The 24,784-nt window shown below is 32.4% G+C and overlaps 1 protein-coding gene across 5 annotated transcripts in view; it reads right to left on the reverse strand.

Annotated features, from left to right (window-relative positions):
* Positions 1–24,784, reverse strand: part of LOC124352746 (vesicular glutamate transporter 2.1-like) — a 36,285-nt gene that overhangs the window by 9,596 nt on the left and 1,905 nt on the right. For 4 of the 5 annotated variants that reach the window (XM_046802397.1, XM_046802396.1, XM_046802395.1 and 1 more), the window contains exons 2-9: positions 12,256–12,421; positions 11,692–11,925; positions 10,592–10,766; positions 9,744–9,889; positions 9,418–9,538; positions 6,180–6,313; positions 3,008–3,150; positions 2,794–2,914 (exon numbers count right to left, since the gene is read on the reverse strand). In XM_046802397.1, coding sequence (XP_046658353.1) covers positions 2,794–2,914; positions 3,008–3,150; positions 6,180–6,313; positions 9,418–9,538; positions 9,744–9,889; positions 10,592–10,766; positions 11,692–11,925; positions 12,256–12,421 — 1,240 coding nt within the window. Of the gene's footprint in view, positions 1–2,793; positions 2,915–3,007; positions 3,151–6,179; positions 6,314–9,417; positions 9,539–9,743; positions 9,890–10,591; positions 10,767–11,691; positions 11,926–12,255; positions 12,422–20,106; positions 20,247–24,784 lie in introns of those variants that run through there. The other variant, XM_046802398.1, reaches the window with a different exon arrangement.

Below are 24,784 nucleotides of genomic sequence, written 5' to 3' on the forward strand. Positions count from 1 at the left end.
GTTCTTTTTTACCTAGTTTTGTTTTGATCCGCATCCCGTTCGCCACCATGGGCGCGCGCTTTCCCTGATGGTTTGCTGTGGGTGTGCGAGCGGCGATGTACGGTTTCAGTATAAAATGACATATTTGTCTATATTCTCAATTTGTTGGTTCGGTTGCTTCTTAACTAAAGCATCTTTTCGTGTTTCTATAAAATTATGTAAACTTTGTATTTTTAATTTATATTTTTCTTCCACTATACCCATAACTGCAAGTTGCCACGTGATGCCTGTACTGTAACAATAGATATTACGTCATAGACGATAAGAAGAATACAAATTCAATAAAAACTTACGTACTAGAGTAATATTATCTTTTTAATTGAAACGTTACTTATTTGCCCTCTTTCTTTCTCTAGAGTATTTAGTGTTATAAATGCCAGTTTTCTAAAAGAGATTATTGATTTCTAAATTAAATTCATTAACAACCAACCGCTTGACAGATTATTTATTTTCTTTTTTGTCTTTCTTCTACCATGGGCTTTAATATACGTTGAGAAAAAAATGTGTGCAACACTAAAAAAAATAATCAACAGTAATATCAAAAAACAAAAATACACTTGAATCTGACAAAGTTGCAGCTTAAATTCAACATAATATTTCTTCTAAATATTTAATGCCGAATTGTTATTCATTTTACATAGTAGGAGCTAATTGCTGGGTTTAACAAGTATTTTATAAAATCTAAACTTATACCAAAGTCATTGAATGCATACAATGACCCATAATACAACATAATATTATATTACCATAACATCTTTGTATTACTAATTTATTTTTATTTGATGCTAAATTTTAGTGTTTATTTGTAATAATTTATAGCACTATTTAACGAGTATTTTATATGTTATTTATTTCAAAATTAGGCTTCTAATTGTTAAAACCATTATTAAGTACAAATTAATTTACTATCTATTATTATTTATCTAATCAATTATTATTAATTAATTATTAATCCAAGAACTCCAACTTTGGAAATCCACGTCTTGTAAGAACATGACTCATATATAGTTATGGTATTATTCTGTAGTAAAGATCACGATTATAGATCAATGTATAAAGTTTATATTAGATCAACGATTATATTATCTTAACTCACGATGCAACAACTAAGCAACTATTTAGTTTCCGTATCACTCGGTAATGGTGCTTACTCATTGTAAATACAGAAAATATGAAACACAAGACAGAAATCTCAATGAAATATCTGTTCAAAACGTGATCTCACGGCCAGGCCTCTAGCACTACCATTTTTATGATCTAGCACAATACTTGCAAATTCTAGTCAATGGTAATAGTTATAAACTTCTAGAGATTAGTTGTAAAGGTTTTAAGATTGTAGGTCTTTGGTTGTACAAGATTAAAAGTTTTAAATCCTCCTAAAAAACCAAAAGTTTGGAAATGTCAAAATTTTTTTTGAAACTAGGTAAGACAGAAATCCTTATAAATTCATCTCAGTACGTATAACGATATCGCAGAGCAAATAATGTAAAGACACATTAAATTTTTTTAATCGACCCGTTGTACTTGACACTAGCTGGTTGGTTAAATTACGATTTTTTAGCGTGTGTTGAGAAGACGTTTGCACCTAAAAATCTTTCAAATTAACGATGGAGCAAGAAAAATGATACTATAATAGGGTTGATCTTAGAGAAGTGTGTAGGGAAATGTTCGGGATGAAGGTGAATATTTCAATAGAGTGATCGGTTCTAGAAGTCCTGAACCCTTGTCCTAAGAAGTCACTATTAGTGACTAGCCGGACGACTGAGTGATTAAAGTCTTAGTGATTCCCTGTAAGAAACTCGTAGAAAATGACAAAAGTTACTGACAAACTATAGAATTTTAGGGCATTGAAACCATATCTTGAAGCGTTTTCGTGTTTGTACAAAATGTAATATGTATTACGCTTATGGGAAAAGTAGTCCTTTAGTATGTCCCTTTTCCTAAAGGATACAATGGAATTCACTTTTATTTACTGGAAACGTTTGTTAACCTGAATACAGAAGAGAATGTAGAAAAAGGTAGAGCACACTTCATGCAAGAGCGCTTGCCGACGCACTACTAATGTTCGGGATTTCCTGAACAACCGTTTTTCAATTAAATGCACTAATTACATGTTCTCTAAATTTTCAGGATGTGAAAAATCGAGATATTTTTCTTAGGTGATTCATTGTATACTATGTGTGTAACATTCATGCAAGTGCCTGTAGAGCACGAATCTAAGCCACGATTACGCTTGAAATGTTATGAGTCTAGAATAATAATAATAAGTGATTTATGTCGTAAAACATAAAAACAATGTTATAGCAATCGTCGAGTTGTTTAGCTAAATTTTCCATTTATTCTAGCATCAAAGTCCCTTTCGAACGAAAAATGTTTCCATTCACTCTCTCTCATTCGAATTTATCCACCACTTCCCCGGTCAGTCAACCAATTGAGAGATCTCCCAATTGTGATAAACTCGCCTATACTGTAGAAAGCGTGTGTGGACTATTTTGGTTTTTAAAAAGTTTTAAAAGCCTTCAGCATGGGGACAATTTTCATAGAAAGAAACTACTTCAGATCGAGTGTATGTCACCAATAGATGGTACGCTGACCGTACCTTATATACGAATATTGTCCTACAAAGTAACACCAAAACTTAGTCAAAGTTATTAATACGTTTATATTAATTCGTAAAATGTAAAATCCTTTACAATTCCGTACAAGCAAGATGTAATACTCTAAATAACGTTAACGTATAGATAGCATACTTACGTGGTCGGTAACAATGAAGCCAGTGATGAGAGGACTAATACTACCGGCCAAGGTTCCGAACGTGTTGACTATCCCGTACATGACACTAGCGTGTTGCGGGGCGAGCTCCAGGCAGTTTACACTGGAACATTCATAATAAATCAGTTTCACGAAATACTACAGTATAAACTTACATCAAGATTATCATTTTTTAGTGTAATAAAATTATACTTACAACATAGATGTTATGGAGAAAGACTCAACGCCGACGTCTATCATTAGGAGAATTATAACGGCCACTATGGATGTAAGGTGCCCTACAAGCGTCAAACATATTGCTTGGATCACGAACGGTCCACAGATGAGTAACTTTCGAATCTGCAAAAAAATGAGAAAATAACTACACTGATAACTGAATATTTATGACTAGTCAATAATGATATCAAATTAAGAGATTTTGATATAACCTTCTAAATTCCCGTATGAAAAAAAATATGTCATGGATGTGGTCTCAACTACTATGCTGACAAGCAACAACTCTGTCCATGAAATCCACTATGACTGCACGAAAGTTTTCGACTTCAATTTCGCTGACAAACCGTCGAATTTTCTCCTTCAAGTCACTGATTTTGGAATGTTTATTAGCATACATAATGACTTCAGATAACCCAAAAGATTAAAGTTACAAGGTTATCAAGTAACACGTTCTGTGGCCATTGATGGCCGGAATTACGAGTAATGACGCGATCCTGTCATCCTCCTGCCGAAGTCTCAATATTCAGTCGTCTCTTCTGGTGATCTGCCACTTTAAAAAGTTGCGTCAACTGAATTTTATAGGGGTGATATTTGAGATCATACCGAAGATTTCTTCGTACATAAGAACATATTAAACACAAATTGTTGAGAACGGCGACGTATTGATTTCGCTGGGCTAATCAATCAGCCACAGTGTCACGAATCAACGAAATGTTCTAAGCAGTTCGGTCAGACCACCGACGTCCAGAACCTTGAAGATCAACTGTTGAATCCGTCTCAAAGAATTTCTTCATGAGTCTACTAACTGTTGATTCATTCGCTGCTTCATTACGCCCAAGTAACGTGACGCGTGACAGTAGCAGCATAACTCTCTCCACTCCGATAAAACATTGAGACGATTAACACTCGTTGCGCACAAGTAAACTTCTCTATGGTTAGACGCAACACGTTCAAATTTGAAGAGAAGCTCCACTAAAAGTTAAGTTTTAATCTTTTTAGATGAGATATCACAGCTCTCTTTCCTCAGCTCCGATCTGAAAATTAAATCTCCAAAACGTACTAACATAATTACAGTTCTCACTTTTACCTTGGGTAGACGTGTATTTATTCTTACAATTTTGCCTTCTAGGAAAAAAATGGGAGTCCAGAAAAGGTAAAGGTTGAAGATATTGAATTTTTATTGTCCGTTTTTACTAATTTATAAAGAATACTTCAAATTCTCAGCGATTCTTGAACTTTTAAATTACTCCTCTTTCCCTTTTACAGTTTTGTTTCAGCTAAACAATGCTGGGAATATTTAGATTGCCCGTCCCTCTCAATGTGTTTTAGTTCGGTGGTGGCATTAGAAGTTGTGAAATAACTCCTCTGTTCTTACCAAAACTGGTTTGATACTTAATAGGTGGAACATATCGTACAAAACGAAAATTCTAACTATTACAGTTTCCTCCCTCAAATGCTTTTGGAAAGTAATTGCTTGTACTCGAAACATCTTTTTTCTTAATTAACAAAAAAGGTGTTTGTTAAATTTTGAGTCATAGAGTGTCATAAACTTAACTGTTAATGTTTTAATACCAGCCGGTGGTCATTGTAAACTATTTTCAATAGTTGGGGATAATCTTATTGAAGGGAAGTATAACTTTCAACCCCATTATACAGTTGGCCTCTCATTATACAGTGATCTCAACCCAAGATTCAAGTCAATATATAGACCCCTTCGTACTGTTATAATATTAAGATAAAATATTTTCAATCAAGAATATATTCTATAACGGGAAAATCTCTATTAACGAATGATCACAGATGTTCTTCAAGGTATCTTTTATTAGCATAAGAATTCTTGTTAGTCTTGATGTTGCCGCTGGTCTCCATATTATTCCTCCCCTATGGTCCAGAGTTGCTTCCAACTGTGTTTAATGACTTTACGACGAATGCCAAGTATTTAGTGTAGGAAATTCAGCTCATTTTTTAGCCAGATCCAATTAAAAATGGCTCTTAAATATTTTAAAATATGTATATGGGCTATAGCTCCATGGAGTGGCATGTCATTTTGTTATAAGAGGCACTTGAAACTCTTATACAAAAGCTTATAACTATTTCCATAATCCAACAGTTGTTTATATTATTTTAACTCTTTACAAAAGGTACCTTAAAGGCGTATGACCAAAAATTTGTATTTTATATGTTGCCTTGTATGTTGAGGGTTGGGAGTTATACTTCCCAGCATAGATACGTTATACAGCTTGCCTTGAGACCCCTTTGTAATCAGAATTTAGCCTTGTATATTGAGGAGTTAAGAGTTATAATCTAGAGGATTGCTACGTTATACAGCTTGCCTTGAGACCGCTGTGTAATCAGAATTTAGCCTTGTATATTGAGGAGTTAAGAGTTATAATCTAGAGGATTGCTACGTTATACAGCTTGCCTTGAGACCGCTGTGTAATCAGAATTTAGCCTTGTATATTGAGGAGTTAAGAGTTATAATCTAGAGGATTGCTACGTTAGATAGCTTGCCTTGAGACCTCTGTGTAATGAAAATTTAGCCTCAATATATATTGAGGAGTTCAGAGTTATACTTCCCAGGATAGTTACGTTTTATAACCTGCCTAGAGAACCCTGTGTAATCAGAATCCAGCTTTGTGTATTGAGAAGTTGAAAGTTATGCTTCAAAGAGTATAACAGTAATTTTTCTGTTTAGTGAAATTATATCAAGTAGCTGTCGTGGGAAAGATTGATTCAAGTGAATGTTGGGTTTATCTCTATTTCATCTTCGTCGCGACTTTTATGCCTCTATTTAAACAGACGCGGTATCCAGATTCTAGGAGTCAATCTGCACCAGTGTCAGATTTCAAACCCTGCAGTAAGGGAAAGATTAAATGAAGCTTAAATAAACATTCCTATTGAATTGACCCTTTCCATCATACCTGCGTTATGTGTAGTTAATATTGCTTTTCTTTCCCGTTCTTGGAAACAGTTTTCGTGTGAAGCGAATAAAGTGTGTTCACTCACAGTTTCTCTTTCATGTTATTGCTACCAATCTGAAACTAGAAGTTTAATAAGTAGTTAACACTATTACTTATTGGCCTATGACATCTCCAAGCTGTTGTAGTACTACTACTAAATATTTACGAGTATTATGAGTAAGTGTTGTGTACCGTAGTATTAGAGAGAACATTTTTGTTGGCCAGCCAATCGGAGAGACTGCCTGCAGACTGCATGGTGATAGCCATCACGATGTAAGGCAATGACGTAATAAAACCTGCCTTTGCCGTCTCATAGTTGAATACGTCTGAAAATGACACAATGTTTAAATCTTTGTATTATAAACCCAGAAAAGGATATAATAGTTGTCCAGAACGTTACGAAAGAGATGATACTCACATAGGGTGTTTATCGTTCGGTAATCTCAATATTGCTTCGAACCCATAATAACATAAAGCATATAAAATAAATATACAGAAGGTTTTTTTGCTGAAAATTAAAACTACACACACTACTGGATGTAAAACAATTGCGATGGTTAACATTGTTTTATAAATCGTCCAAATAGTGTTTAATTAAAAATCACCTCTCCGTATGACGATAAGGGTCCTTAAAAATAAAAAAAGGTTTGGATTTGAGGCTTTGTACCTTGACTTCAAAAATATATAAAATGTATACTTCGATATAAAATTTATGTCTATTTAGGTTACAACCTAATGGATCCAATTATATCCGCATAGAAACGTCTTGTGTTCAGGTTAGTTGTATCAAAATTGACTTCGGTGTTCAACACCACCCATTTCGGTGTACCTGGCATCAAAACGTACGTAGTATTTTACCTACAGTAGGTTACGGTTAAAAACGGATTAGAGTTAAGAACACGGTAACTGATAAATAATAAACAGTATATGTATAATAGAGAAAATGTTTACACAGCCACAGTCAAATAGTTATGTATGAATAAATAAATGTTTATGTGTGTGTGTGTGTGTGTGTGTGTGTGTGTGTGTGTGTGTGTGTGTGTGTGTGTGTGTGTGTGTGTGTGTCATTAGTTATATATACGGTGTCCCGTGATTCTCTAGACCAAGGTATACAGCGTTATTGCTCAGGTCAAGACAGATATATTTCATCATGGGTCTCCGATGCTTAGTTTCCCATCTGTCTGTGTTTTTTATGTTTAAAAACTAGCTGTTTCCCCGCGGCTTCGCACGCGTCTCTTAAGCTTTGCCCGTATACTTCTCTTGCCTTCAAATAGTGTTTGGATATTTTAATATACGTAACTACTGTGTTGTAAATTGCAGTTTATAATGTGCAGGCGCTTTGATTTTTGTTTTAAAACTTTTATATCTTGCAGTACAGCCTGGTGGTTAGTTTACATCAATGGGCATTGCGTATAAACCTTCTACATAGAAAAATACAAAATTTTCATAGTGATCGGTCCAATAGTTTCTGAGTCTATAAAGGACAAACACACAAACATTCATTTTATATATTATGATTGCAGAAACAGTTTAAACAACAATTTGTCGTTTCTCTTAAGCTACTCTATGGCACTTTAAAACTATAAGTGTAAAGAAATTTATATTTGATAAATATATTTTTGTCGCATTATATATGTTTACAAAGAACAGCTTGATTAAAAATTTGAAAAGAAAGACTCTTTCACTTAATAACATATGTTTGCTGCAATGCATTTCTTACGGGTATTTCTGTAACCAGTGGGGCGGAATCCTGAATCGGTGAAAGGGATAAAAAGTATCCTATAACCTTCTACAGATCAAGACGAACAAATTAAAAAAAAAATTAGGCGAATATCCGTCCAGCCGTTTGTGAGTGATGCTGTTACACACGAACAGTTTTTCATTTTTATATATATCTAAGACTAGCGGACCCGGCGCGCTTCGCTGCGCATTTCAATAAGTTTCCCGCGGCTGTCGCACGCAATTTCCCGTTGGAAAAACATGGGGGGGGTGTGGGTGGGGGGTTTTGTGGTGTGTACACTATATTCACTTATTCATTTTCTATCACATTCTAAACATTGCTGAGATAATTGATAGTCGTTCCTTGTCGTGAGCTTCTTGGCGCATTATGAAGGTTTATGTACCACATTCCTGATACTTCTGTCAAAAAAAAACAACTAAGGTTGATTTTATAACATTCTTTATATTGTAGCCAACGTAAGATAGTAATTATGATATCTGCATTGCTCTTCTGATCAAGCCATGAGCAATGGTTTTATATTTAAATATATATTGCAGTTTAAAGGTGAATTTTTTTTACGTCAAATTTGAATTGTATTATCTGGATAGTAAAGTCCTAATGTTTAACAGTGATGGGCAGAAACAGTTTAAACAAAATTTGTCGTTTCTCTTAAGCTTACTCTATGCTTTAAAACTATAAGTGTAGTAATTAAATTATATATAAATATATTTTTGTCGCATTATATATGTTTTACAAAGAACAGGCTGATTAAAAATTTGAAAAGACTCTTTTCCACTTAATAACATATGTTTGCTGCAAATGCATTTCTTTTCTTACGGGTATCTTCTGTAACCAGTGGGCGGAATCCTGAATCGGGAAAGGGATAAAAATGATCCTATAACCTTCTACAATCAAACGAACAAATTAAAAAAAAAAATTAGGCGAATCCGTCCAGCCGTGAGTGATGATGACATGCTGGGTTACACACGAACAGTTTTCCATTTTATATAATAGACAAGACGAACAAATTAAAAAAAAATTTAGGCGAATCCCGTCCAGCCGTTTGTGAGAGTGATGCTGTTACATCACGAACAGTTTCATTTTTTATATAATAGATTAATATCTTAAAAACTAATTAATTAAATTATACAAAATTTGAATCAAATGTTTATGATAATAAGGCAAGTTACTGAAAAATATATCATTAAATTAGCTTTTGTATTTTCAAAATGGAGGCTATAAGAGTTTATAGACTTTGAATATTTTTAAAAACTAGCAGTTTGTTCTCAAGAATTGCAAGAATAACAGTTTATAGAGAATTTTATCACAAATCTAATGACACCAATATTATTTAAACCAAATAATAAATACCTGGTTTACAACAGATTTATTGTGACATGACATGGCCCATATTGAGAGCTGCCGTTTATTCAGTTTATGTATTGGTGGCTATTCACATAGAACCTCAATTTGGGCCATAGGAATTTGTGAAATGTTTTAAGATTTGCGTTGAGTATGTTTAGGAAATTATTAACCCAAATAATTAACAACAGCTATGACCACATAAGTCTAAGAGTTTATTCAAGACCAGTACAGTAATCCCGAACTTGAGAACAATAAACGTGGTCGTTAGATCAATAGGAACTAATGATCATTAAATTTAGTTAGTCAAATAAACTAAAAACAAATGTTTACTTTTGGTTGTTTTACCTTTCATGAACATCGGAAGCAGAGTGAGGATGGTATAGTGGGCCCAGGTCATGCAGAAGTTTGAGAGAATAATTGCCCAGAGAGGTACAGACGTCAAAATCTTGCCCCAGGGGTGTTTTATCTGCAACAGAACTAAATTTTTTGTATTCAATGGTCAAAGAGCTGCGTTCTATAAATAAAAGAATACAGGAATAAATGTTCAATTTCAAACACACAAAAATAATTTGATACAAATTTAGTTTTTATTTGTGATATATTGACAATACTTAAATGTATGTGTTTATTTACAGTTTGTTATTAATTTATTTAGTGAAGTCATACCATACCTTTGATGTATGTTTTATAGCATTGTTACTATCTCCAAGGGAATCTTTAATGTACTTGAGTTCTTCAGCGGAAATGTGGGGGTCATCGTCTGGACAATTTTTGACCACTATAAACCAGACCACCGACCATACCACTCCAGCAACACCTGCATTGAGATGGAATATTATTACCACATTGCTCCAGATAATATTTTCAATACACGTTTAGCAAAATGTATATTCCATTACAAAATCCATATATCATTCAGCACACAAAATCATTCAGCCGTTCGCCGACTAAGTGTTACAGCTAATTCTTGTCTCATTTTGTGTTACAACTCCTTGAATAAATAAACAGGATATTATCCATACGGTGAAATAATAGTCAATAGGAAAACTACTGCTAAACCTTTGTGTAGCGAATATCAATGTTATAGAATTTAAACAACCCTAAAAAATCCACTTCAAACATAAACGTTCATAGATAATGTTTTTCGCATCGACTCTTGAGTCGAAATATATGTTAAAGTTAGTGTAAAACAGCGTATTAAACCAATTCTAAACCCTTAGAGCGTATAAGCAATACTGACATCATTGGGGAAACTAATATGTTCATCATGGAACTTGAGATAGAATACACACATACTTGTGAAAGCAACGTTGACGCATCTCCTAGTCTGATAGTTACCTCAGCGTCTAGACTTTTACGCATACGTCTCATCAATTGGACAAAGCTCATTTGTTATAAACATCATAGAAGTTAGGGATATTTAAATAGAATATTTTTACTGTGTTCAACATACACAATACACTCCTTTCTGATAAACAAATGTACGTCTATTTATTCCTCGACCTGTTAATGTACATACCTGTGAAATAAAATATCGGTGACCAACCCAACAGTCCATCAATTACTCCTGACAGCTGTAAGCCTAATACAGTTCCAACGGAGATTCCCATAAATGTAAGACCTGTCATACGTGCTCGTTCTTGAGGTGGTGCCCATTGAGCATAGATAGCTTGAGCGCATGGGTACGTTCCTCCCTGGAAAGTAATCACGTAATCTTTATCATGAATGATTTATACTTTAAAATCAGCTCAAAATGAAATGTACATAATATAAGTTATTTTCAGTCCTGAAATTATCTCTATAGGCAATGTTATAATTTTGGCATTGTATTAATTCTATTTTTCAATATCAAGTTTCCAATATGATTATTTTAATCCAAACTATATGCAAAAGTAATGCAGTCAGCATTCTCGGCTATGTTAAAAACAAGATTCTGGCATCACGGTGATTACACCTCATGAGGAAACATTCCGTTCACGGTTCAAAATATTTATATTCGTTTCATAAATTTAACATTGTTATTTAACTCTTCTATTATTTGTTTTCTTAAATCGAAACAGTTTGAAAAAAACTATTAAGGACCAGGAAAAGGCGTTTTACGTAAGATAAATTTCTAGAGGAAATGTATTGTGACTTGACTGCCAATTATAGTGGATATCACCACAAGTCAAACGTGTAAAGATAAATTTGACTTTTGTCACGAGATATGATATACTCAAAGGGGACAGCATAAATTTTACTTTGGCTGATAGGAGCACAGCATTTCAAACTGTCATTTCACGGTCAAGACCCTCGTTGAGTTCGAAATCTCCTCATTCTGCCTGTCCTTAAGTCCAATATATTTTATTTTTCAAACTGCACAAGCCCACTCTTATAAGGTTATCCAACTCCTACAAGAAAACTAAATATGCTGTAATGCTGCACTGTTCTCAAAATCTCTTCTATACGTATTCTAATGAAGAATTTAAGCATATGATTACACTTTGTATGTGTAATGTTATGCTTAAATACAAATGGAAATCCTATTAACTGTAAGATTTCGAAATCAGAGTACATAATTGTATTTTATGAATTTATATTTAACCTGCAATGTTTTCATGAACTATATTGGAATCAAACCTCGAAGACTCCCTCGATGATCCTGACGGCGACCAGTATGTAGAAGTTGGTGCGGGCAGCGACGGGGGTGGCTATGGTCAGGACAGCGGTGACCAGAACGCCCAACCCATACACAGTCCTTCCCCCAAACCTTGACCCCAACCAGCCTCCTAGCAGCTGCGTGCAGGTATACCCGTAGAAGAAGGAACTGAGAGCTATCCCTTGCATCTTGGAGCTCCAGTTAAAGTCTTGCTTCTATAATGATAGAGTTCTACTTTAGTTTTAAGGAAACTTATAAAATAAATACATTTCAGATTTGATATGTTATGCACGTTTTCACATCAAGTACTTTTATCAAAGATTATTGTGATAATCCTAAAACGTTTTATGTTCTTTTCTCTGTTTATTTCTAAAAATGCTTATTTCCTTTTTCATTGTCCTACGGTAAAAAATACCAGTTTATCGTTTGAAATAACAAATTCATTAAAAATATTATTTTTGTCAAGATGTACTGACTAGTGTTTTTAATTAATATTTTATTGACTTTTGATTTGGAGAGTCGTAAGTGACTGACTATAATCTTACCTCAACAACTGTGCCGTTACTCAATGTGACTTTGTAGGGGGCGTTCATGGCGACGATCCCTACATTGAGGTTCACCCTCAACATGTAAATGTTTGCGAATCCCAAAAACAACAGAAAAGTGACAAGATGTCGTCTTCTTCTCCAGAACATCCATGATGGAGAGGAGCTGGAAACCAGAAAAGTTGGTAGAACACATCTGAACAGTGGGAAAACAGTTCCCAAACTTTCAAATCATTTGGTGACATAAGAGATTTATGAGACTGAAATAACTGAATTTGAAAATTCATGTATAAAACAGATTACACAAATATTCATAATATTATATAATACAAATATTAAAGAGTTAATTGAAATATTTTTCCTTTCGGTTTCTTTATTTTCAATTACATCTCAGCCAAACTAGTTTAGATCCCTGAACGTTCCACAAATAATCATGGGTCATATAAGTAATACATTACACTTGACTTTAAGCCGTTACATTCATTTTCTTTATTTACATACTTTGACATCTGTATGATAAGAAACAGCAAAATATTTAAAGTTCCATCGAATATCGGTCAAGTACCTATTCAGAGATAAGATATTTTGAGGGTTTATTGGATTAACGTTGTCAACTGTTGTTTGTTATCTTCTAACAAGATGCTTAGTTAAAACTATTAAACATTTAACATGTCAGAGTGGCTTGGATTTTAGACCTGCATAATCACCATTTGGGCATTATATATTTTTTCCCAACTTCAGATAAATATGAGTTTTGTAACCAAGGTTTCTGGCGATGTTTGGTCAGGCAAGCAACGTTTCTGTTATATAGTAATTGGCCTGGCACTGAATTTAAAGTTTCACTTTCTTGTGCGCGGTGTTTTGGTCACTTGATTCGAACGTGAATCAATGGAAAGGAGTATCCGTCCGGGATCCAAACACATTATATTTGTTTGTTCAGTAACATTTGAAAACTCTTTTAGTTTTAAAACTCTGCATTTAACTGTGAAATATTCTAGCCTCTAAATGTACCACCTCACCCTCTACTACTGCGTTAATATTTTTTCCCAAAGCCACAAGTAAGGATAAGAAATGTACAGACCTTCACCATCTCGTGCCTCTTGGTTGACCTCTGTGAGCTAGGATTTTCGAAACCCATAGACTCCACCTTTGCATATTGTAACACGAGGAAAGCAACGCAGTAGGCACATACTGATACATGAAAATTAATCTAAGGACCTGCAGCTCTTATCTTCCAGAACATTTTACTGAGCATAAATGTGAGATACAGGGAAGACAGGAAGAAGGAGAACATAAATTCCATAGTTTACTGCAGTTTCAAAGAAACCTAAATGCACAGTCAAGACAAATGTAAAATTTCCAATTGAAGTTATTCCATGCGTACCTGAAACCCGCAACAAAACAATGCAATTCCCTCCACCTAAGATATAAAGGTAAAACTCAAACCTCTTCCAATGTGAATTTGGAAACTATTACTTTGCTACAAAAATAATTATTGAAAAGGATGAAACATATATATATATATATATTGTTGATGTGGAAATTGTAAATTAAATTCAGTTGTTGTTAATAACATTTTTAATTTTAGATAGAAAAATAACGCACGTACTTTGATTTTTAATTTTCCACTCATTAATAACTTTCTAAATGTTGTGGGTTTGTCTGGTTGTTTACTTCATTTCAAGTAAAAGATAACATGAAATATTTAATTAAGAATATCGTAACTAACTTGTTATAGACAGACAGACATCGATTCTTGACATTCATACACTGAAAAGGTACCGGTTCCGAAAAAGATTATTGACATAAAATTTGTCAGTATTTATTATATAATATTGGTTAGTGTAGTTTTAGAATCTTTCTAGATTTTAGGTATGGAATTCTTCAAATAGGAAACGTTATCTTCGTATTTCATTCCAGACATAAACTAGGTTCAGTCTCTGTAACTATAATTATGTCATACAGAAAATGAATGTGATAAAGGTTTCTGAGAAAATTAGTACCGGTATCTATAATCCAATTCAGGAAATTCAGAAGAGGCAAAGTCACCTTGTACACCACATTTTAGAAAATGTTGAACTATTATCTTTATAGTACTCGTTATCTGAGTGTTAACATACTTTTCAATAGGAGTGTAAGCAGCACGTATATTGCTACATGCCAAACGTAGAGTGAAGATAAAATAGTTGTTGATAAGCTAGTTTAATAGAAGGGCATAAATTAAGCCTCTCCCTCAGTTTATAGATAACGTGTATGTCAATAAAAACAATGCTGTATTTATGAACGCAACAACGGACGGACTAAATTGGATTCCCATCAAATTAATCGTTAGTCTGAAAAAGGCGTAAATGAAACCTCTCCTACAGTTTATCGATATAGCAGATGTCAGTAAGACAATGTTGTATTTCTGAATCTAATAACGGAAAGACTAAATTGGATTCTCATTAGACTCGTTAGTCTAGTAGACAGATTTTCAAGTAAAGGGCGTTTTTAAGGCAGATTATTTCTTAGTGAAGCTTAAAATCGAAAAATTAGATAAAACGTTGTACATTGAAGAATTGACACCGGTTACTTATTTTCAATCTAATTTATATTGCATATAAATTGAAGAAATTAAATTTCAAATTGTAAAACAAAACTGCTTCTAATATTTTGAGACAACTATGTTATACTCGATTTGGATAAAATGCAAACTTAATCTTTGGACATTTTTATGGGTAATATTTCTAAAAATTAACGATTGAACGAACGTGCTAATAATTTGGTTTTCGTATTTTAATATTCCGTATAAACTGGGCTAGATGTTGGGTACATAGAAAATATTATGAATTTTCGATATAGTTCTGTTGTTATAAGAAAAACTTGTAATACATTTGCAAACAACATAGTTTGTTAGTGTGAAGAAAATATTAAATGGACTGCATTAGTGGTTTATATACAAATGTCTAAAGATTACTTTTAACACTAAAGTACGTTTTGTAGACATGTGTATCCAATATGTAACTAAAACTTAAACTTATACGTTGAATTTTATTTAAATCTTAAAGTCCGTTTTTACGAATATTATGATTCGAATTGTACCTCGCCTAGTTTAAATGTAATCTTTGGAGAGGGCTGAGGCAATTAAAAAGGAATTTAATGAAGCAACGTGGTTTCTGCCATGTTATTAAGATTCGAAAAACTAATGGTGACTATTTTTTAAAGTGTTCTTAATTTTTAGTTAGTTTTGGTTTTTAAACTAAACATATTTTTAGTAAGAAGGCAGTTACTTGACAATTGTACAATTTTACTTGACGTTATCTGGAAATATTTTCAAGTTACAATTACAGTTTATTGCTGTTTCCAATAAATTTATTGAACATTGGACCATCCTTGTAGTCTCTAGTAGTTACAGGGACGGATGGATTCACGTTTGCATAAGATCCATTCCCGAGGTTAGTATACCCAAAAAAATATTTTTCAATAAAAATATCGTAATTGATTTTTACTCTATATCAATATATTTTCTCATAAACATATCAAAAACACGAGGTAAACATATTCGCTTCGAAACCTCATATGACTGACGATGCAATTTTCTCTTAAACTATTTACTGAAGCATAGAAAATGTTCATTTAAAAATTGTATATATGTTCCATTAGTAAAAGACCTATAACACCTTTAGTAATAGATTCAATGTATTATCACTGGATATATTGAATTATTAATCCTGGGGTAGGCGTTGCACTTAATTGATATTTAAAAATTGCGGTTATACGTAAATCCCACTCCCTGCCATAGCTTTTGGCAAGGAGTGAGAATAAATGTTAAAATACACCGTTGGGGTTTTATATGAATTTTAAAAATATTTCCTATTGACCCGATATGAAGAGCAGGGAGCAACTAAAAACATTCTCCTATTTTTATGGAATCAATTTCGAGATCTCTAATGTTCATTATTATTGTCCTTTTATTATGCATGCATAATACGGTGTCACATAATAAAGCTACTATTATAAAAATAATCAACTCCTCTCCAAAAAAGTGGTTTTGTAGCAGTAAGATATTTCTATAACTACTCTGACGCGTAATTAGGTTACTTGGTGTCGTTGGCTATTTCTCATCAAGGCCTTTAATTTGAAACATCACTCGATGGATCATCTAATTCAAAATATTTGAGCTGCCCACAAGCATCCATTTTGGAGAAGTGGAGATAACTTTAAAATCCATACAGAATGGGTGGGTGACACTTTTAGACACGGAAATGGTAGTTACCGGTATATAAACATTACATTGTATGTACTGTTGATGTTTATAGATAACGAATCCAGGAATAAACGTTTTAAGTTGTAAGATATTCCTTATCACAAACGCTCACATAGTTAATTCCTGTACATGCCTTATCTGTCAAACCTTATCTGCTCACAGCGTTTGTTTGATAATCTATGTTATGTTGACTCAGTGATGCTTGTTATGATAAGCTCCTATTTGTTTGCACAGCATGACTTGCTAGTGAGAGTGAAATCAACATAGTAGTATTTAAATGATGGAATGTCACAGCCACAATTTATTGTTATCAATGAGCGCGTTATTTATTTAATGAGTCGACATTAATTTAACTTGTCAATTACAATAAATTCACTGTTGTTTTCGTTGTGGTATTTACAAATATATTTACAGACATGAAGGTTAAATAGTTCTAATATTGTAATGTTTCGTTGACAGAAGATTTAGCATGTCTGTACTTAATTGTAGATTTATTTTGAAATACAATGTTGGTGTACCTAATGAACAATTTCCACGCTTCATAATATCGTTATCATATTATTTTCAATATTTTTAATTTGATATTTTAATTAAACTACTATGAAAGGTTGTTTAAATTCACAGACGTCAATTCAACAACTTAAGTGCTTTGTTAAGTTCACATACGCGTAACGATTTGAAAGGATTTATTTTCAGTTTTCACCATGGAAGAAAAGGGCTAAAACAGTTTTGAAACATTCAAAACACGTACAACGCTACGTACACGTACGTTTCTTATAACGTACAACTGTGGCAAAGTCAAATTTATTTTTTCTACTTAGGAGACAAACAGTTATTTTACAAAATTTAATTTATTATTATTCAAGAGATAACTATCAATTACACCACAATATTTTAACACCTACGATTTTATACCCTCTTATTGTAAGCTACCACACTAGTTAGAGAATCTCTATAATGTTAATGAAATAAGAATAAGTGTTACAATATTATAACTAAATAAAATTATGAAAAATCGAATAAATACAGGAGTATAGATAGAGTTTAAAAATTCCTGTTCAAATTACTCCACTGTACTCACTAATCACCGCATGTTTTCAAGAGTATTCCTTCATTTACGAGTATAGTGATCAGGAGCTATATGAATGTTCGAGTTGCATAATCAAAAATTCACGTTCTTATTCAAGCTGAAATAAAATTAAAAGTGCTGTATTTAGCAATATATTAGCAGTACTATAGCATTACAAGCGTAGTGTGACACGTGTTTGTGCTTTCCGGGAGCAGCAAATCTGTCTTATTGTGGAGTCATTCAGCAAACTGTCTATTTCCGGTGACCGCTGGTCGACAGTAATAGAAACTGCTACCTCTGTTATTGTTACAAAACATTCAGAACGATTTCGCTAAAATAAACTGTTATTACTATTTAACTTATCAACAACGTTAGCTAATGAGTATAGGTACTATATTTGATGCTATTATTACAATTTTATACATTAGTTACCAGGTTGTCACTGATTGAGTTCTTTTTAACTAAATATATACGTTTCCTATTATTTGATAATCACGTGACAGGTGATTCCCGCGTATAAATAAACATACTATATTAAGATTATGTGTCCCAGTAAGTTTACCGTTGCGTAAATTATTCATTTGGGGGAGAGGACTTCATTACTGTATTTTGAATGTAATACGACTTCAAATAAATACAACTTACTGATAAATTGACCAAACTTTAATAATAACATTTACTTCAGATTATGTAACCTTCCTAGTACTTTCGTTGTGTTTTTAAAATATGATACTTTATAATTTGAGCATAAAATTTAGAGTTGCCTTTTATCATTCAAGCTCACTAATTTTTAAAAGTTTTAAAACTATGTGCAGTTGAGATTTTAGGTACGAAATTAGTATATATAGGTAGTATGAAATAAAGAAAACATTTGAAAATACCTAACACACGTTACAATAATATGAATGTTTAGCATAAAAATACATATAATGTACATTATACAATGTAATAAATACACAAATAATACACATGAAAATATAAAGTACTGTACATTAGAATTTAAACTTTGAACAAGCGTAGCACCATTTAAATAATTATTATGAATATTTTAATTTTTTTCATTTAAAAATAGTCAAAACAACAAATATTTAAAAATTTAATAAAAAAGATAATCAGATGAAGCTAAAGTTAATTTATTGCCAATTAAAACAAATATGGTTAGAAACACGTCTTAGATGTTATATTTAACATTTATTAATAACATCGTCGTAGAGTAGACCCAACACATATTTACTGCAGAACTATTTCCAAATAGTAAAGATTTACAACAATGATGGCCATTTTTGTAATCTGCTGTTGCTAATTGTTATGCTATAAACTCGCCGTCATTGTTAATCGACCAATCTATTATTATTTGTCACCCGATTTCTTGAACTTGATATTTTTGAACCGTGATAAAGGTTAAAACGCTAGGTAACTTTTAATATTTTTTTTAATTAACGGTTTTATATAATTTTAAGTTCACTAATTAAAATTCCAGCCACTTTGAAATGAAGAACGCGTTTTGTAAAGTGTCACTAGTATCACATACGTGCAACGTTTCCATGAGTATACATGATTTTTACGCCCCTAGTTTTATTTGACACAACTAAGAGGTAACAGATAATAAATTAATCATTTAGTAAATAAATAATTGTATTCATAACCATTTTCAAGAAGGACATCTGTTTTGTTTATTCTTGGAGGGAAAAACTCGACAAATTGGAATGTAATGTATTTAATTTCGAGCCATAAAAGATTCTTATTTATGGTATAAAAATAAGATATTAATAATTTCTTAGCATATTTTTCATATTTGGTTGCTCGTAATATAACTCAATTAATTTAATTTTCGAGATCAATACATTTAACGAAATTGTTTTAATGATTGACGTCTGAGTGTCATAAACAATAATATTCTCCTTATAATCTAAAAATAAATTGTTATTGTTAATGTTTTGTTTGTTTATGACTTCTGTAAATTAAGATTGACTTTAACTGTTGTAATTTATAAATATGGTAAGTTTACAATATAATACTTTCCAGATGGAACGACTTTATTAAAATACAACGCTAACAAATATTTAAGTAATAATATTACAGGTCTAAGATTATAATTTATTCGTTTTCCTAAAAAAAAAACAATAACTTGCTATTTGTAATTACCAAGTTCAACGAATAACACAAAACTAATTTATTCCCATATAGAGGTTTGGTGTGCTTTAAAATTGGCTATATTGTTTTGTTGCTTAACTTTGTAAAATCATTGTTATTATTTCACTTTAGACGGTACAATAACATTGTAATTATTTTCGTTTACAAGTAATTAAATTATTCAAATTAGCCATCAAACATACTGCATCACTTGTAGTGCCTTTGCACACTCTTGAACCAGAACACTACGGTAGCTGAATTTAATAAGTCATAAAACATGAAATAGTCTACACATAAACTGAGCTAAATTGAACATTCCCGTGAAATAGTCTATTGTGAAAGATATCTATTTTGCACACGTGCGCCACATCATATAGTGTAGAACGTGACCAGATCGACTTACCCAGGCTGTGTAGTGCGTTTGTCCATGTCACAGCTACCACTGATCTGTGCAAACTCGTTAATAAGTTCTGTTCACTTGACGCATGCTCATAGCGTATAAGTACTCTAACCTTCACACTATCGTTCAGGCACTAACATGGAAACTAAACTTGTTTTGGACTGATAAAGCGTGACATTTATTATTTATTGTGGTTTCTTAAAATTTTCTGTCATTTAACAATCCGAACCTACAATTCCAGTGACTTCTACTTACTTCTTTTTTATAAGAAAGTCTTTTGTTTGTCATGACGCAAGGTGGTTCAAGACAAGAGCGGAAACATTAATCCCTTTAAGACTGTTAATAAGAGCCTTGTTTTGACTTTTAATACTGAGGGATGAGAAGTACTTAGAAATAGTATTATATTTATAGCCGTGCTACGAGATAAACAAGAGGAATATGTTAACAAGGTATCCTACTAAACCATCGTTAGTAATTTTCCTATTTTAAGTTTTTTGTGAAAATGTTAACTTTCAGTAGAATTTGATTGATACAAGTGTTGAAACTTATATTATAAAAAATGTATGAATGAAACTTAGGAAATTATTTTAGAAGCAAGGTTCCTAACTCAAATTGTTGATTCCTTAATTCCTTCCTTATTGATTAAAGTGGACAGATAAATGCGAATAGTTATATCCCAATCAGTACATGAAGGCTAGTTACTCGGAATAGATAATGTACAGATACCGGGATTAAACAAAGTCCTTGTGTTATTTTATCGTTGTGTATTCAATTTGAATACACAAATGATTATTGACTGATTATTCCTTATTGACACTACTGGTAATTATTGGATTTGGATAAGGGATTCCTACATTTGTTAGATTGGGAATAACTGTAATAGCGCAAAGTTCAGATTAATCTATTCCAAAACAACGACTGAATACTATAAACATGAATGAAATATCTGATTTACAGCTGATATTTCATCTTACTAATCTCTTCTTTCCGAAAACTTTTCACTCTATTAAAGCTCCTGTTCTCTTTCATAATTTGTAGCCTGCATATCTTCTTCATAATATACAAACCACATTCTCTCTTGAGCTTGACAGTCTTATCTTAGACAACACCGACTGTTCTCTGTACGAATCCAGGCATATTCCCTTTAAAAATACTCTCTTAGTCACCTATACATAATAATATTTTTTTATCTTTAGTTTTAATTGAAGTAGGCTTCAGATGATCTATGTAATAAGTTATCTAATGCTATAAAAATAATAACATGTCATAGATATTAATATAACCAAAAATGACTCATTTACATTTTTATAACAACAAAGAACAACAAATCTTCCTATCCTGATAATATTATAAATGCGAAAGTAAATTTGTTTGTTTGTTTGTATTGCTCTCACACGTAAACTATTCAACGGATTGTAGTGAAATTCTGTAGGGACATTTTTACAGGCCCTGGGATTATTATAGGCCTATTCTTATTTCTTAAAAGCCCCCCGAACCCCCACTGGTCTTTAAAGTAGCGAAAAATCCCATTTTGGTCTCTAGAGTTGTGAAATATTAATTAAAAGGGCATGTTTAATTATGATCAATATGTAAACATTGTTTATTATTTCGATTTGTTTACATTTATAGTGAGTACATTCTCTGAGGAATAAGAAGTAATTTCACCTCCGTTTTAGATTTCAGATATTAGGTAAGTACTCATATAGCTTAGAATATACTTAAAACATAAGATGATCAGAGTTTGGATCCGAAGACTCACTCCCTTTGGAACAGTTGGCAAAATTTTTGCCGAAAATTTTGATAAATGTAAGTGTACACTTCGAATATGCTTCAATGCCTAGTAACCAATGTTTCTCGTCGACTGGCCGGCTTTTTTGTGACTTCATTGTAGTAGCACTTCTCGTACCTCCACAGGTACATCAGATCCGCCAGTGCTCTAAAGTGCTTTGCTCCAATACTTTCCACCAACTAATTTCGTCTAGCCGCGTGTTTCTTCTCTCCACCATTTCCAAGTACTTTCCCTCTACATATGAATCTAACATAATCTCCCCAGTTCGAGTCATCAGAATATTCGTAAAACACAATTCTGGCCATTTTTATTTTCCAGATCATCGTATTCTTGTTCATCTAAATTAGGTTCACACTGTTAGTTTCCCCTCCCCAGTATTTTTTGTCCTCGTTGCCACTCTTGTAGGATAAGTTGCAAACATAACCACAACTGGTTTATTTATATATTTCTAACAACAAATCGTGTATTATATTTAAAGCAATTCAACAAAAATCCTGCAATCTAGCAGTGAGAAATGCCTCTAAAAACTTTTAGATGAACTAAGACTTATGTGGAGTGATCTTATAACTAAAGAAAAGGCTAGCCTATTTCCGGGAAGGTTCTCCTTTTTCTCATTTGTTTTCTCACATGTGTTGTTGAATGTATTTACAAAACTAATCATTTGATTTTGGATTATATTCTTTAGACTTTACACGTTTGATATAGTCTTCTCGACACAACTTCTGTAGCATTCTTTGTTTAAAGTTTATTATTGACGATGGAAGGTTTGAAATTTCAGTTATTTTTCATCTTTATATGTTACAAAAGATATAACACTAGATTCGAGAATCGGAATCTATACTTGTCGTCAGGTGGGTAGGTATTAATACATACAAAAATAAAGAATAGAAAGAAGAAAAAAGGGGATAAAGCTTTTCTTCCTTTTGGTTTAAATTTTTGTATGCATTAATACTTCCCTCACCTGACGAAGAGGATAGATTCCAATCCTCCGTTGTGCTATAACTTTTTTACAAAAGCCATATTATAACGATAGCAAATGTTCGAAATCCTGTTATCTTTTCTGTAACATGTTTGATGTAAATATAGGTGTGTTGATGGACACATTACTTTTTGAACACTACATCGTGAGAAGAACGATACCACATTCAGTATTAAAAGTTTTAATTATTTTATTACTGATATTTCCAGCCTTTTTTGAACATGTATGCACTTCAAACCAACCGTTGAGACGAACTCACTTTGTAAGATGTAATCCCAAGACTCAACCAAAAAAACAAACTGAAACTTTCGGCTCATTACATCAGTTGTAGTTATAGCCAAAATTTAAAATGTAATCATCTGCATCTGCTATGAAGAAATGAGGCAATGTAGTAACTCTCTAAACCTTTCCTGTGAAAATGGCGAGTAAAAATATTCTTCTGCACTAAAATGTTCACAAGACTGTTTAGCCTTTTATATGGCTAAATATGAAAGCCTTAAAATTATCTTCCAATCACCTAATACTTCCTTCGGGATATTTCATACTCATTGAAGTTTACAATAAAAACAACTAAAATTTTTAGCAATATAAAGACAATCGATAACTTTAAGAAATTCTGAACATACAACACGTTTCATTTCTATATATTTTTACATCTCTAAACAATCATATTAACAGTCTATAATAAAATGCTGAGTATTTAGGGTATAAAACTTGTCATAAAAGTATGTGGATCTAAAGTTACGAAAGCTCTCGTTTAATTGTAGACTATTTACATCTTTCAGATCTATAACCTGTCTGTCATCAGTCGATTGAATACCAGTTTTGTGAATAACTAAACTCAAAGTGTTCCTATTCAAACTGCGTATAAACATAGCCGAAACAAAAGTTAAATACTTTACCTATTTCCGCTACGCAATGAAAAGTTTAAGAACTAAATCTCGAGAATGCTGTGACCCAAGTAAAACGCGCTGTATCAGAGAAACTGACAGATGTGTCTTTATAACCTTCGTTATTCCTTTGTAAAGCATTTTAGGTTACTCTGATAATGGTATTTTATTCTATCCATTTCACAGCAATAACAATATCATTCTTGCTAATCCAGTTTGGTATACCCCAAAGTCAAGTACACTTTTGATGGACAACTTATTGGAAAATGACAAGCTGGAGTACTGGAATACACATTTAGTTTTTAAATGTGTTTTTTGTTCAATCTCTTTCTTAATTAGAAATTTATTTCATAGAATACCTCAAATTATACCAATTATATGTCAGCCTACTTTTAAAAAACATGACTGAATATATTAGAAAAAAGCTGTATGTTAAATGTTAAAATAGTACGTTTAAATACATTATAAATTATAAATCACATAATGGATGCTTTTAATAAGTATGTTACGAACTTCGAAGTTGAAAATTACAAGTGAACTCGCGGGCACCAGCTAGAGGTGTAATAAAACCAGTGTGTTTGGTTTAAAACTGACGATCCCATTTTCTGTTTTGATTAAGAAGTACAGATATATTACTATCATTTCAACATATAAGGTTCAACAGATGTTTGGTTTAAATTTTGTAGTAAATTCAAGTTATACGAGAAATAAATATTTCTGTTTTTTTTTTTTTTTTTACATTGTGTTTTTTTAGTGTGCGTTTAACAATGCCATGATCGACCGAAACGCGTGACGCTAAGGATATAATGGATTGCTTCCAACTGTGAACATAATATAAGGTTCAGTATTATAACTAATTATTTTAACTACACCATCTTTTGACACAGAAGAGCTATTTTGAATTGGGTGAGTAGAATGGTGCTTTTCTATTAATGTAGTTCAATCAGTATTATATTGGGTTACTTGGTATATTTAAAAAATTATTTAATAAAATTCCCAAGCTATCATTACTGGAGATAAATA

The sequence above is a fragment of the Homalodisca vitripennis genome, chromosome 1 (genome assembly GCF_021130785.1).
Source record: "Homalodisca vitripennis isolate AUS2020 chromosome 1, UT_GWSS_2.1, whole genome shotgun sequence".
NCBI lineage: Eukaryota > Metazoa > Arthropoda > Insecta > Hemiptera > Cicadellidae > Homalodisca > Homalodisca vitripennis.